Source organism: Atta cephalotes (genome assembly GCF_000143395.1).
Source record: "Atta cephalotes unplaced genomic scaffold scaffold00017, whole genome shotgun sequence".
In the NCBI taxonomy this organism is placed as follows: domain Eukaryota; kingdom Metazoa; phylum Arthropoda; class Insecta; order Hymenoptera; family Formicidae; genus Atta; species Atta cephalotes.
Window position 1 is genome coordinate 5,479,132 of NW_012130081.1, and position 15,854 is coordinate 5,494,985.

The window sequence follows — 15,854 nt, forward strand, 5'->3', positions numbered from 1 at the left end:
ATATCTATAAATATGTATTTATGTGCATATATATATATATATATATATATATATATATATACATACATACATACACTTGTTTTATATTTATATTTAAAATGTGTACATTTAAATTTATTGTGTTTATAGTTAATTTTATTCACTTTACAATTTTAATAATTAAAATAAATCATAATATCAAGCTTTTTATGTTCAAAATAATATATAATTGTATTTAATAAAAAAAATTTGATTTAAAATCCAGTTATTATTTTGCTATAAATAAGGAAGTTAAACTAAATTTATACCGGGATGCATACTAGATTCATATATAACTTTATATAAATGTTATATGCAATAGTTTAATTATATACTAATAGTTTACAGGAAAAAAATTTTGTTATTATTATTTTTCAAAAAAGTAAATTACAAAAAGAAGTTCGCGATCATTTTTTATAAAATGTTATTGTATATCACATATATATGTATATATACATTATAATTAAATTTTATAAACCTATATATATTTATATAATAATTATATTGTAACATTACAAATTTATAACATATGTCCAATAATACATCATATATTTTACGATAAGAATAGCAAAGTTTTTGTAATTTAATAAAGTAAAATAAGTTTACTAATTTATTTAATTCTTATCTCGTGCACGAGAGAAAAGCATATTACATTCTAACTTACATTTATACACTTAGACTAAAAAAATCTTTAAATTATATATATAATAAAATGTAAGATAATTGGATCATAAATATTACAAACATTGACATACATAATTTATGTTTTAAATGTTACTGAATATTCAAAATGTTCTGTATATTGAAAAGACGAACAGACGTGGCATTCAAATTCGATCGAGAAACAGTGTGAACTCTTCCAAAAAGTACCCTACTGCATATTTATATCAAGTCCGTTAAGAACCGGACAGTCTTAAACATGCGCGTGTATAAGTATAGGCAACCTGGTCGGTTGCAGTCCGAGAGGAGACGATAATGACCTTCCACGGAGGAGCTCGCTGACGGAGTAGGAGGGCCTTTGACACACTTGACGCTCAGGTGAATTGTAACCGAGAACGGAGAGGTTCGTGGTTAGTGCAAAGCGAGAGATTGAACGTATCGCGTCTCGACGAACGAGATAAGAAGAAAGAAAAAGGGTGAAGAAGACAAAACGATTCAAAAGTGTATAGAGAATTTAAATCATATGTGATGATAGCGATGCGAACAATGGTGGTCAGCATGACAACTGACGTCTGCGATGCAACGTGACCGCAGCGACAGAGCTTACGTCGCACCGAATCGTGAAGAAGAGGATCATCGATGTCGCTAAGAGGTGGAGAAGGTCGCGATAAAGTTTTCGGCCACGAAGAAGAGAGGGAGAATCGATATTGAACGACGATTCTAATAAGTAGGAAGGGTGTGTAACGATTACGGGTAGATACCAAAGAATCCGACGTGCACGTGGACTAACGATGGTGACCCTTTCGTGAAATCAAAAGTGTACCGATTCATGTTACTAAACAAGTAGTTGGTGCCGGTCATATATATTCAGAGCGTGCACTCCCGGCACGCTACCTCACACTTCTGGTCATACATAAACAAAAGTCAAATAAAATATATGCATATACATTAAATATAGTTAAATCTCCGCAAGTGATATTGAAGATGTATCGACGAACGACATTAATCCTGTTGTGTCTTTCGATAACACTGTCGTATTCGGAGTTATTTAGTACTGAAAAATTCAGGTTTTACGCGAAGTTCTTAAAATTTAACACGTTAAATATCAATGAGACCGGAAATGAGCTTTGGCACGGACTTTTTAGGGATTGTAAAAAGAAAGTGACGTTTTCTTGCATACAAAAAAATGCGTACACGTATCTTGATAATGTATTTATCGAAAGGGACAATATTACTATTTTCGATGGTCTTATACTTACGAAAAACAATATCACTTATAATACGTGTCTTAAGAGAGAAAATCATGATGATGTTCACGAGAATATCGTGGATATCGATATGAATGATTGTAAAAATAAAGATGAAGCAGAGATAGAAGGTCGAAAATTTAATGATGAATCGCCACTTGAAGAGATTACGAATGCTCTGCGGCGGAAAACGGTGAAATTTTTATCAACTCGTAATTATGAAATTCAACTTCCGCAATTTTTCTTTGAGAGTACCACAATGAAGATAAGCCCGCGCGAGATAGACGAGAATGGCGCACTGCTCAGGGTAGATTTTGGAACTGAAGGTGTACAAGAACAAGGACGAATTTTTAAAAAAATTAGTAAGAAAAATCAAATTCTTTAATTTGTTATATAATATTTAGGATGGAGATTATAATGTCTTATTTTATTTTTAGAGAAATTTATACAAAATAAATTGTTGACCAGCTTTCTGGCGCTCCTTTTAATTATCAAGTTAATTAAAGTGAAGTTTCTATTCATAATACCATTTCTCTTCGGTGTGGGAACTGCCAAGAAACTTTTCCTAAAATTGCTGCTCTTCTTTATTCCCGCATTTGCTCACATATTTAAGCTTTGCTCTAGCTACTATTCAAGCCAAGCCACCAAATTCCATCATCATCATCATCAGGTATGCGTGCGAATTATTCTCATTTTAATTATAAAATACCTGTATAAAATATTTTTATCAGTATTAATTGGTGTTAAAACAATCTAAATCTTTATTTCAGATTGCTCATCATCATCATCACGTGCCGGTTCCAGTACCCGTCCCAACGTACTACGATCACTCTCATGACACTTTAGACGGTTTCACCGATTACGCTCATCCTCACATTCAATATAGGAAGGATTTGGAAGAATTAAAGGAATGGGGTATCGAGCCTCAGAACGAACCCTATGAAGAATCCAGTCAAACCCTAACTCGCGTAGTACCAGCTCCGACCTCAGTTTCGGGAGTTACGTACTCAGGTCCATACGGATTGACTCAATATGCGTCGAACATAAAACCGATCGCATCTTCTTCGTACTTAGACAATTCAATGGCGGCTAGTGCCCATAACCTGGTCTATTCCGGATACCGACGACCCGCAGCGCAGCCAAATTCCGCCGCTATACTTTCAAATCCAGGTTTCGTGTCTGGTACAAAAACACCGATAAAGAACTCTTACGCGATATTTGCACCAAATATACGCCCGATTCACCCAAATCAGGCCCAGAGATTTTTGACACCTGCCCCATCTTCTCCCATGTCGATCTCGCGAAAGGAAATAGAAGATGAGTATTACGGCCCGATAATCGATCGACTGGAGAAAATCTTTGGACAATTGAGATTCTATGAGGAGACGTGCAGAGAGATGCTTGTTTGCAGCATGTACAAAAATCCGGTGGGCTACTCACCGCACAGTAACCTCGTGTCGAATGAACTTTCCAGGTATAAAACAAATAGCAACTACGTGGCTTATCGATTAAATCGCACTACAATCGTATTACAAAGAGAAAGGTGCAGATCGCCCGCGCGTTCCGAATCAACGTTAATCGGGTCATCTTGGTTTCTCTCTCTTTCTCGATCTCTTTCTTTTCTCTGTTTCTTTCTTTTCTTTATATCATTCTTTTTGCCATTTTTTAATGACATAGATGTCATTTCGCGCATCATAGTCTTATCTAACGTGAATATTGACACTTGTTTAGAATATTATTAATAATTGGCATGAAATATGAAATGAAAATACTTTTAGTCGAGTCGACTATGCGACAAACCGGAAGAAGATATAGTACAGTTCCGTTTCGTTCGGATAATCCGCTCATAATTATGCCGTTTGAAAAGTAACTTTCTATTTAAGAGCAACAAAATTACGTTTCAGAGCAATGCGTGTATATTGAATTATCCGCTAACGAGTAAGGAAAACAACATAAATCAGGTCGATGTGGCTCAAAACAAGCACATTAATCAAGATGTATAATCTCTCTCACAATACTTTTTAGAAATATTATTTATTATATTATATATTTTTAGAAATATCATTATGCCTTTTAAAGATTAATTTTAAAAATTACATATATTTTCAGAGATCCGCAAGAACTCAGGCGTGATGTAACAGGAAGTACGTCCAGTCAGAAGTTCTATAGATATATGAATGCAGCCAGATATGGTCAAAATGGTGGAGATTGCCTCAAAACGTATCCGTGTCATAGTAATATCGAATAAATACTTCCTAATGTGGAATTTATCTCACCTAATCTGCAATTAAAACGTAACGGATGTTTGTACGAATACTACAGAACATATACATTTGCTCAATGAGGCCGAAGAAATTATATTAGAAGCTCAGCGTCGTAACGTTGCGTAATATCATTATAAGGAAGATCGATATACTGCCATGCATTAATTTATGAATTTTGTATGAAACGTGCATATGAACATTAATTTAATCCTATTAGGAAAAAATTGAGGTGTCCTGCAGACAGGTCCAACTGTATTAATCCTAGCAATTAATTTAGTTAATAAGATGCTGATCAACATGTTGAACGTTATACTTTGTTATAATTTATGTCAATTTTTCGAATTTAATGATCGAATTTAGTAAGGAGTGAAATCAGTGAATTTTGTGATGACATGTCAAAGTTTTTAGTTTATTGACGCGTTGTCAGCAAGATCACTGTCTCCAAGAATAATATTATTATTAAATACGATTAGATAATAAGATTCATATTATGTTGGATTATGTGGCATTTTATGAGTTAAGCGAGCTTTATAATTTTTCATGTGATTTCGAAATTCATATTATTTTAAGAAATAAGAGGAGAAACTGTAGAGGAAAAAGTGATAATGTGGGCGCCATTTTTTTAGTTATATTCAAGTTAATAATATTGTAAACAATATAATTTATTGATTTAATATGAAACACATTTGAAATGATTAAGACAGTTTCAAAATGAAAAAAAATTGTTTAAATGAAAAAGACATTCTAACGACATTAGGTTTGTTTTTTATTGCTGCATTCTGAATCGGTGCAATAAATTAAAGTGAAACAAACGTATTAGGTGTAGTAAAAAGAAATCCATTATTTTTGCATGAAATTGAATGGAAAAATAATGGATTTCTTTTTACTACACCTAATATATTTGTTTCACTTTCATTTGCTTCAACTTATTGCATGTATATTAGTTCAGAAAGTGCAGCAATAAAAAACAGATCTATTATCTGAATGCGATATGAGAGAAGTGGATACCTTCTCTTATATTTTTACAGAATCTGATTTCTTTTTCTATATTATTTACACTTCTCATGAAGTCCAAATTGAAATTGAATTTATAGAAACTTATGAATATATTTATGAGATATTATCAAATTCAAAAGTTTTTTTCATGAGTAAGTTCTTTTAGAAACAGTTTTACATTGATTTTGCTCTCGTGAATATGTTATACTTCTTTCATAAATACCTTTAGAGATTTTTTAAAATTATTAAAATGATAATCATAAAGATTTTTAGCGAAAATAATGCTTTTCAATGTTTTTTTTAAATCCTAGGACCTACATTACCCACTTGTTAAGAGGCTCAATATAGAAATATTAATAAAAAATTTACATTTAATTATATTTCAGCAAAAAAATTATTCAAGTTTTCTTACATATTCAAAACAGCAGAATTTTTTAAAGATTAATAAATTAAAAATTCATTATTGACAAATCTTAAATCATGATAAATTTGACATTGAAAATCAAAGAAACTTTGATTTACGACATAATAAATAAACATTGTCAACAAAAAGATCGCGCTAGTCATAGCGATAATTATTTCATAATTTTTCGACATCTATCTAAGAACATGTTAAAAATCTTTTACAGGAGATAATGTTAGGGGGCCCCCATATTGCAATCTTTTCCCCTACTAATTTAATAGATTCATATCCGGAAAACACACATGAATTCTATTTATTTGTTTTTTCTAAAATTGTATGATAATTATGCGAGCAATCAATTTTTATTCGTTTTAATAATAAAGTAGGATAATTTTCGCTTAAAGTTAGGATAGCTTTGATAATTTTCGCTTAAAATTAGGATACCTTCGATAATTGTGATGATGCCCGCACAGAATGCATGTCAAAATTGCAACATATGTAAGACATTTTAAGACATTTTATGTCCTGATTTTGGATATGCTATCTAGGCATTTTTTTTTTTAATTTCGACCAAAATTATTCCATTTTAGTATTTTATAATATTTTATTTTATTTTATAAAACACTATAAAATACTAAAATGGAATAATTTTGGTCGAAATTAAAAAAAAATTACCTAGATAGCGCACGCATATCCAAAATCAGGATACATAAGATCTATTATAATATTTTATAAATAAAAAAAAAGAAACTTTCTTTACAAATGTAATACATGTATAGTTTAAAATGTTTATTTATAAAACAAATTAATTAGATTATTTCAGAAAGACTTTGTGTCTTTTGCATTACATGCAAAATATTAAAAATATTAAAAAATGCTGTTTTAATATATTAAAAACATATTATAATTTTGCATGATACGTGTGAGGTTGTATAAAAATTAATTAAGAGTGTATTTATTATTATGTAAGAACTATTTGTAGATAATTAATCAGTTACTGTAACATATTCGGGTGCCATACCCAATAAATATTACTTTTTATTAATTTAAACTTTATGTTAGACCTTCAAAGCATACAAATATCGAAAAATGTAAAAAAATAAATACTTTTAATTAATTATATGGCCTGAACGTACATTAATTTATGCGCAATGAAACATTAAATTAATGTTATACTTTCATATGTATTATCCTTACATCTATAAAGTTTGTACTCGATACTTTTAACAGCAAATAATTCTTAAGCCATATAGGATATTTAAAAGAAAATAAATCCCTTATAAATATTTTAAAATATTTATTTATTTTTTTTTAAATTGTAATTATGTGAACAACTTTTATAACTTTTACCCTGTTTAATAATAATAATAATTAAAATAATTAAATTTATTTACTTAAGTTAATAAATTAATTTAAATATTATTATATTATTATTCTATTTCCTGATTGACAGAGGCATTTAAAAAAAACGTTAAATTGAATAAATATAAAAATAATATAAAAAATGTAATATCATTCTAAATACATATCATAATATTGTAAAATTATTTCTCTTCTTTTGTTCTTTTCTCTATTAAATAATTCTATCTGAACAGATAGAATTAACATTTTATAAAATATAAAATACAATTATTTAAATATTATACTCTTCAAACTAAAGTATTTATAAATTACTCATTTAATCTTATTAAAATTTACATTAAAATTAAAGTATTTAAAATTTAAGAAAAGAAAAAAGTAAAAACTATAATTTTACGATATCACATATAATTCACACAAAATTATATAATCACATAAAATTATAATGTTTTGTAATTTGACTAATACATCTAACAGAATTATATTTTTTATTATAATTGTAAAAACAGAAAAAAATATTAAATTTTGTTGAGCAGTAAAAATCACACTATAGAAATATCCAGAAAAATTATGAACTTATTAAAAAGTATTCTGAATAAATATCATTTTAATATAGTTTATTGACATAATTCAAAAACGAAATTAGTAATACGTGTAGATATCGAAATCGAAATCATTCTATAAAGATGACGGCATTCAAAGTCGTGAAAATACTGACACCCTAGATAATAAGGCTTTCTTCTTTTCTTTCAACCAGCCAGCAACACGTCCGTGATCAAAATTCATCGACCGTATGCGACTGCCATCAGCTATAAAACCCGGTTGACATCGACCGTACTGGCATTCGGTGTTTAGTCTGGCGAATCGGTGGTACCGCCATGAGGATCTTAACCACTTTTGCGTCAGTAGCCCTTCTGGCCATTCTCACGAATGCACAACGAACAGAAACTACCTTCGATGTCTTGCAAGACATTTATCACAGGTAAGTTACACTTATCATAATTTTTCGATATTTATAATTCTATAATTATAAAAAATAATATATTAAATCAAATAAAAATGTCCAGATTAAAAAGTAATACTTTATAATTATATGATGCAAAATTATTATACAAAATACGAATTTGAAATATTTCAGATGTACAGATAGCGAATCTATGTTATCTTGCGTTAAACCAAAAGTGTTAGCTTACGTCAACAATGCCATGAAACAAGACAAATTAGCAATTACGGAGGATTTAGCAATAGTTAAATCTCGTGATGTGCCAGAGCATAAGGCGGAAGATTATTTTCCTTCACAATACGATGCCGCAGATCCATCCAAGAGAAAACTCCTCCGGACAATGATGCTTGAGAAATTGGATGCATACTTGTCAAGCCATCAGCTTGAAGCTAAACTACCAGAAGCGATTATGGGATCCAGCATTGTCCCCAGAGCTTTAGTTGACAGCATGCCAAAGAGTCTCACGCTTCCTCTTAGTGATTCTTCTAGTGAACAAGGTAACTTAATACAAATAGCATAAATTCCAGTTGACATTATCTTATATTCTGTACTTTAAAATCTGCATTTCTATAGTATAAACTAATGGCAACGAAAAATAACAACAAATATATCATAATTTTTAATAATACAATTTCATAATTTCTTGAAGGACGTTTTAAGCAGATTTTATTTCTACTTGCAGGTCGTGGTTTCGTCAAGAAAGTAATGATACCATTCTTACTTGGTCTCAAGTTCAAAGCCACTGCTTTAGTACCTCTTGCTCTTGCCCTCATCGCCTTGAAAACATGGAAAGCACTGACCTTGGGTCTTCTATCAATGGTTCTCAGCGGAGCGATGATACTTTTCAAGTTGACTAAACCAAAAATTGCTTACGAAGTTGTTCATTATGGACATCCACCTATAGAACATCCCCCTCATTGGGACAATGCGGCTCACGGACCTTATAGAGCCTATAGGAAATAAAAGTCATTTTATCATGTGTAGATTTATTTAATATTTATTTATTGTTAATATTCCATCTGTATTATTTATGTAAAATAAAAATTTTTACATGAATTCATTAAATAAATTTTATTGCTTTAGCCTCATCTATTCTGTTTTAATACATATATAAACTATCATTTTCTTTAGATATAAGAACGCTATTGTTTTAACAATAAAAAATAACTTATAAAAAAATAATAAACAAATAAATAAAAAATAGATTGCATATGTATAGAATAAATTAGCATAGTATGTGAAATGCGTAAATACATTAAAAAATATTAAGATAGAATTGTTTTAAACAAAAATTTGTTTTAATTTTATACACATTGTTGATTTATATAATCTGTATCATCAAATTGCTTTCAATCCTTAAATATTTAAAAATATTATTTCTCTAGAAAATTAAATATATATAGTAATACAAGGATTATTACAAGCAGTGTATGTATGTGTTATATAAGCAGTTATATATGTATGAAATGTTTGTTGGCATACGCAAACTTGATTTGTTTCCAGTAAACAGAAAGTTTTGAGAACGAAACAAATAGATTATCTATTTGTTTTATTTATACAAAATACAAAAGATATTAATCGATATTTCATCGGATAGATGACCTGAATGTTTATGCAAACTTGACCTAAAATTCCAGTTGTCATTTCATTGTTACAAAAAAGAAGTCGGGCAGGAAGAGGGAAAAGTCTTCAATGGTACCTTATGCATATTGCGCGCGTGAAACTCACACGCAATGCGCATTGCTGATGTATCCCGAACAAACTATTTTCCTTTAGATTTAGGAGCTATAATTTAATTAGGTCTGACAGAGTGAAATTAGTAATGTCTAGATATCAGGTTAACGACATAAAGAGACGTGAAGAGAACATGAAGAGACAGGAGGGAATTTTAACGTTTGTAGCGCTGGTGTGGAAAGCATAATCGTGGCATGAATGAATGATTGACTCAATGCCAATGTTACAACAACTTGGTGTCAAGGATAAAAGATTCTTACTATGTATACATGACTTCCGATTATTTGCTACAAAGAAGAATGACTAAAAGGATTAAATAATTAAAAATAATTAGAAGAATAAACACTTTTCACTCATTCATTTTTCTTTAATCTTCCCTTTCATCTAACTTATTCAAAATTAATTTTTATCTGTAACTTAAATATTACTTATAATAATTAATCATATCAAATTCTTATATGCCGTTTTGCATTCAGATCATTAGAATTATTGCTAACATTTTGCACAAATTTAAAGATCAAGCAAATTATTAAAGAACCGAAGGATTTAATAAATTATGTAAGTAAAATTGAAAGTCATAATTATTTAGTACAAAATGTTGTTGTTACAATAATAAAGATTAAATTAAATAATCTGATTACATATTATTACATCAGTTTTTATATCTCTATACTTATTTTCAAAAAAATTATTATGTACTGTAATTTATATTATATAAATAAAAATTTCAATTTTATCCAATGATAAAACTTTATATAATGTCATAAAAATCTTTAAAAGTTGTCATCCTATCCTCCTATCGTTTCTAATAACTTTTTAAATCCGTCTCTCACCTGAATTAAATTTGATAAAATCTAGCTGCGTTATAAAAAATTTAATTTCAAGCCATGCTTCAAAAATATTCCATGAACGACTATCATCATAAGTAGGTCTTCCGATATTGTTCATTATTGATTCGTAAAGCAAACTCTGCTCATTAATATCATAGATTCCATCGCGTTTCATGAGCGAAACATATAACCTATCGGGGGCACCATCCCGATTCGGCGTCGCGTGCCGCGTGTCGCGCGATCTCACGTTTGCTCCGTCTATCCTCCCTCATTAGGTAGTCGTAGCATGATCTGTAGCGAGGCCTCAATAATCGAAGACCATACTGAACGAAAAGAAAATCCACGCCCGGATGGAAGTGGGGGAGTGTTCGGGAGCGTGCTATGCGATTCTTCAACGTGCATTGTACGATTCGACGATAGGCCTTCGTATAAATACCGTACTGCCCAACTCATTGGCATCAGTCGTGCTACGATCGTCCTTATTCATTATCCACGAACAAGTGTACAAATTTTCTTCAGGAATCTTCACGAACGGATATACTCTCTGTCAACGCTATGAAGATCTTCATCTTATGCAGCCTACTAGCGTTGGCTGCTGCACAACCAACTAAGAATGAAAATTGGAAAAGTGCCATGGATGAGATGGTAGATCAATCTAGATCTGAGTGTTCGCAGAAAAATGACGAGATCGCTTGCATGAAGTTCAAGGTATTTAATCTGCTCGATCAAATCTTCAGCAAGGATAACTTCAAGGTAAGTATCGGTAACTCTCTTTAATATAATACATATTATTCAAATAGTGTGAGTGAGTGAATGAGTGAGTGAGTGAGTGAGTGAGTGAGTGAATGTGTGTGTGTGTGTGTGTGTGTGTGTGTGTGTGTGTATGATACAGTTACTAAATTTTAATTTTTTATTTTTTATTTTTTATTAAAATTTTTTATTTTTTATTTTTTTTCACTTTGTGAAAATAAAATATGTTATTATAATAAAATATAATAAAATTGTTAATATAATAAAATTGTCACTTTGTAAAAAGTGATATAGAATATCAGAAAAGTGATATAGAAGTTCCGTAAATAACTTATACATAACGTTAACATAACTTTTTTACTTTCTATTTTTGCAGATATCCGAAACAGTAGAAGTTACACATAACTCGTACCCCATTGAAACAACGTCTGCTCGTAGCGAAAGTTCTTTCCTCGATACTGTACAATCTTACTTGGCCTCTCACGACGTGACCTTTAAACTGCCACTAGACTCCACCGTGAAGGTGAGCTCGCGCAACATCGAAGACGATCAACTCATTTTCAACGTCAAGTTCGGCCAGGGCCATGCTGTCGATGAAGCTCGTAGATCCAAGCTAAAGAAAGTCATCGTCCCTATACTCGTGTTCGTCTTGCTGAAGGCGATGACTCTGATCCCTCTGGCCATAGGTGTGCTTGGTTTGAAGGCCTGGAACGCCCTGCAGCTCTCTTTCTTCAGTTTCATTGTTTCTGTCGGCATGGCCATCTTCCAACTTTGCAAAAAAATTGCCGCCGATACTCACGCTGCACCTATTGCTCACGGATGGGAATATCAAACTCAATACAGATCTTTCCAAGATCAGGATCAACTCTCGACGTCGCAACTTGCGCACAATCTTGCATACTCCGCTCATGCACAATCTTAATGTCACTATCGACTTGTAGATGCTTTTGTAAAATACTTAGCTTCCTATTTTTACTGTCTATTTAATAAATTATTATTGCAAATCATTTCTATGCTTATTTGAAAACCTGCTTCTCCAATGTCGCTTTTTTTTACCATTCGATGCTAAAATTTATTAAAAAAAAAAAAGATTAGTCAGATTAATGTTTTCTTAAATTTATTATAATATTAAATCAACACACCTTTTTTCGTTACAAAATTATATGTACATAATAAAACTAGAAATACTACAATTAAACTTATACTACAACTTATACTAAATTAAATTTACATTAAAAAAAGGAAATAGATTTAAATTTAGAGATTAATTATTTGTTCATTATTTATTTATTAAAACATTTAAACATCTTTAAAGTTTTGAAAAAGGTTCAAAACATCTCGTTTTAAGAATGTTCATTTCTTCTATGCGTAAAAATATATAAGTAATTTATTTTAAATTAATTTTTTATTTTTAATGACTGATAAGAAAAAGTTAGATAATCATTTCGTCTATACATTATATTGTGTTTTCATGACTGATTTAACACTATGCTTTAATTATATTTCTTTTTTATATTTAATAAAATGTTTACATTTTTAATCAATCATTTAATAAAATCTTGTAAGGTTTTAATTAAGATTTAAAGAAGTTCTATATAATCGTGCATACATATATGCGAATGTGATCAGTGATCACTTTCGTTTCTTACGAAAGTTGATTGGAGAAATCACTTTAAAAAAGTCATTTCACTGTTTTAACATATTACGTGACCTGCAATTTTTATGAAAATAAAATCTAAATGTATGTACATTATACCTGCATGTAAAGTATATATCAATTTATATGTGTATTATGTTTAGCTATTCTCATGAATGTTTACATTACATCCATCTCTCTAGATGATTGATATATTGTATTTTAAGATATTTTGAAGAATAGGAGATTGAATAAATTAAAATAAATAAAAATAAGTGAATTAAAATTTCAACTTGTACCTATATATTAATTATGTTATTACTATATATGATGTGATAATTATACAACTATTTTTATTTACTATAATTTAATTAATAAATCTCGAACATACTTAGCAAATACACACACACACACACGCACGCACACGCACACGCACATGCACACGCACACGCACACGCACACGCACACGCACACGCACACGCACACGCACACGCACACGCACACACACACACACATATATATATCAATAATAAATCTCTTTTTTTACTATTATTTTATTTTTAATTTAAAAGTAGAAATAAATATGAAAACAAAATAATTAAAGTATATTTTAATAATTTCATGGAGAAAACAAATATATTGTACATAAACAACATCAAATTAGTTTCGAAAATAAAAGTAACTTTAAAAATCAATATTTAGAACAAAAATTTATTATCAATATTTTATAAAGAATGAAAATAATGTAACTGATATAATATATACTGATATAATATATACAATTTCTAATTTTTTATGACGAAAATTTTATCTTTCTTAGCATCATAATAAAATTTAATTATACGTATGCTGCTTTCTCTCAACGAATACTATTGCAATTCATGTCATATGCATGAAGCAAGTGTACGGCATCATAAGCAGTGCATAAATCATTGTAATTATTGTAAAACAATGTGTTGCATCGTAACGCTAGAATAGTAGTATCGCATCTGTGTAGCGCATATATACTCTTGGCTTGAGATTTTTAAGAGAGTCCCTACAGTTACTCATTCTGTTAAATCATAATTATGTGTAGAAGACATATGGGCCGCGAAACGCAACTGGCACTTTACGACGAATCAAAAGAAAATTCGCGAAGGTGAAGAGACGCGAAACGTAAGTTCCGTTTCCCGTATGCGTTGCATGCCATCATGTACAACGTACGCGACGCACAACAATCGATACATGTACACGCACGAGTGAATGAGCGTGAGGGAAGTTTGAGGGGGGGGGGAATTGGAGGTACGCTCTATGCCAGTGAAATTTGAATAATTTCCCTTCAATCGTAGATTCCCGACATGCGCGACCGAATAACATAGATTCAAGGGGGACAAATTAAATAAAAGGGACGGGCCACTCCTCCGTCAGTCGCAGTTCGATTGCCGATGATCGTTCACTTGCACAGGTGGATGATCAATTGCTTTTATTGACACGCGGTACCGCGAAAACGAGTGGAATCCACACGAGACGGCAAGGAAGAAAACACGGATAACTCAAATAATTTTTTATAAAACGTGCCAAAGAAAGAAAATGGATATCAACATGCGACTGACAGCATCAGTAGCCGCGATCATTCTGTTGATTGGATCTTGCGCGGCTAATCAGGACTTTTTGTTAAATTCCTTGAACGAATGTATAAAGATGGAATCCTGGACGTCTTGTTTGAAGCATCAAATTTTGACTCATCTCGATAACAAATTAGGAACTATCACGGAAGCGAGATCACTCGAAACCGTTGATGAGGCGATCATCGCTAGGACCTTCAAATATCTCAAGAGTTTCGATTACGGAGTTGATTTACCTTTTGTCGATGCAAGTTTGAAATACAGACCTAGTAGAAGCCTGGCTGATCTTGACATTGAATTTAAGAACAATGACGTAGATACAAGTCAAGCTCGAGGACTTTTGAAAAAGAAGCTTCTGTTACCGTTCTTGCTGCTGTTAAAATTGAAGTTAAAGGCTCTAATGCCTATTTTTGTCGCTATTATTGGAATAAAAGCTCTAAAAGCTCTTGTCCTGTCAAAGCTTGCCATTCTTATTGTGATTGGATTTGTTGCTATACAATTCTTCAAGAAAGGCGGCATGATGATGCCGATGGGTATGTATACATATGTATAAATACTTAATATTGTAGTATTCTAATATTTAACATAAAGAGTAACTTTCTGTATTTATTATGAGAATTACAGGTAACTATATATCGCTATTTTTTAAATAATTTCATTTTTCTTAATTCATAAGTAATTATATAAAATAATTTCACTTTTTTTGTATAAGAATATTATTTTATAATTTATTAAACGTTCCAATATTTATTAAAATGTAAAAAAGATATTGTATGAAGATTTGTATTAAATTTTGGAGAATAATTACAGCAAAAAGATTTTACACTTGCGTGTAATTTTCATAGAATGCGTGAAAAGTGAAATTTTTCAATCGTAGGAATGACTATGGAACCGGCATCGACATATGGTGCTCCATCTATGCTCTCGACGACGTCGAGCTACGATCCCGTCAATACATGGGATGGTAACGGTCCTTATTCCCGTGTTTGGACGCCAACCAATGGTATGGAGGCCCAAAACCTTGCTTATAGTTATTACTCGCCAGGCAGCTCCAATTCATACAGCTCAGCAGGATCCTCTTCATCGTCCTCATCTTCAAGCAGCTCAACGAATTACAACTGAACTCGTCCTAAAGTCTCTCTAATGACGCATCGATCAATCATCCGATATTGCCCTTGTGAACGCATTCCCGATCGTACGTCAGCAATAAGTTACGACCAAAGAAACACCAAATAATCAAGTAGCTCGCTGACGATCGATGACATTCCGATGTCAGTTTCGTTAACGAGAGCGCCACATTCAAAGACTGTCGGCTCCATGCCGACTATAATTATAGAATCGTTTTGTCGA

The 15,854-nt window shown here is 31.1% G+C and overlaps 4 protein-coding genes across 4 annotated transcripts; all 4 read left to right on the forward strand.

Moving 5' to 3' along the window:
- Positions 1 to 1,662: 1,662 nt before the first annotated feature.
- On the forward strand, positions 1,663 to 4,173 carry LOC105618666. The gene is made up of 5 exons (XM_012200193.1): positions 1,663 to 2,287; positions 2,363 to 2,595; positions 2,696 to 2,936; positions 3,000 to 3,399; positions 4,035 to 4,173. The coding sequence occupies exons 1-5, from the start codon at positions 1,663 to 1,665 to the stop codon at positions 4,171 to 4,173; spliced, it is 1,638 nt and encodes a 545-aa protein (XP_012055583.1).
- A 3,652-nt stretch (positions 4,174 to 7,825) lies between these two features.
- Positions 7,826 to 8,913, forward strand: LOC105618602. The gene is made up of 3 exons (XM_012200131.1): positions 7,826 to 7,929; positions 8,086 to 8,447; positions 8,633 to 8,913. The coding sequence occupies exons 1-3, from the start codon at positions 7,826 to 7,828 to the stop codon at positions 8,911 to 8,913; spliced, it is 747 nt and encodes a 248-aa protein (XP_012055521.1).
- A 2,156-nt stretch (positions 8,914 to 11,069) lies between these two features.
- Positions 11,070 to 12,186, forward strand: LOC105618604. The gene is made up of 2 exons (XM_012200134.1): positions 11,070 to 11,267; positions 11,641 to 12,186. Exons 1-2 carry the CDS (start codon positions 11,070 to 11,072, stop codon positions 12,184 to 12,186), a joined length of 744 nt encoding a protein of 247 aa, XP_012055524.1.
- A 2,283-nt stretch (positions 12,187 to 14,469) lies between these two features.
- Positions 14,470 to 15,626, forward strand: LOC105618603. Its single transcript, XM_012200133.1, has 2 exons — positions 14,470 to 15,037; positions 15,382 to 15,626. The coding sequence occupies exons 1-2, from the start codon at positions 14,470 to 14,472 to the stop codon at positions 15,624 to 15,626; spliced, it is 813 nt and encodes a 270-aa protein (XP_012055523.1).
- The last annotated feature ends 228 nt before the right edge of the window (positions 15,627 to 15,854 follow it).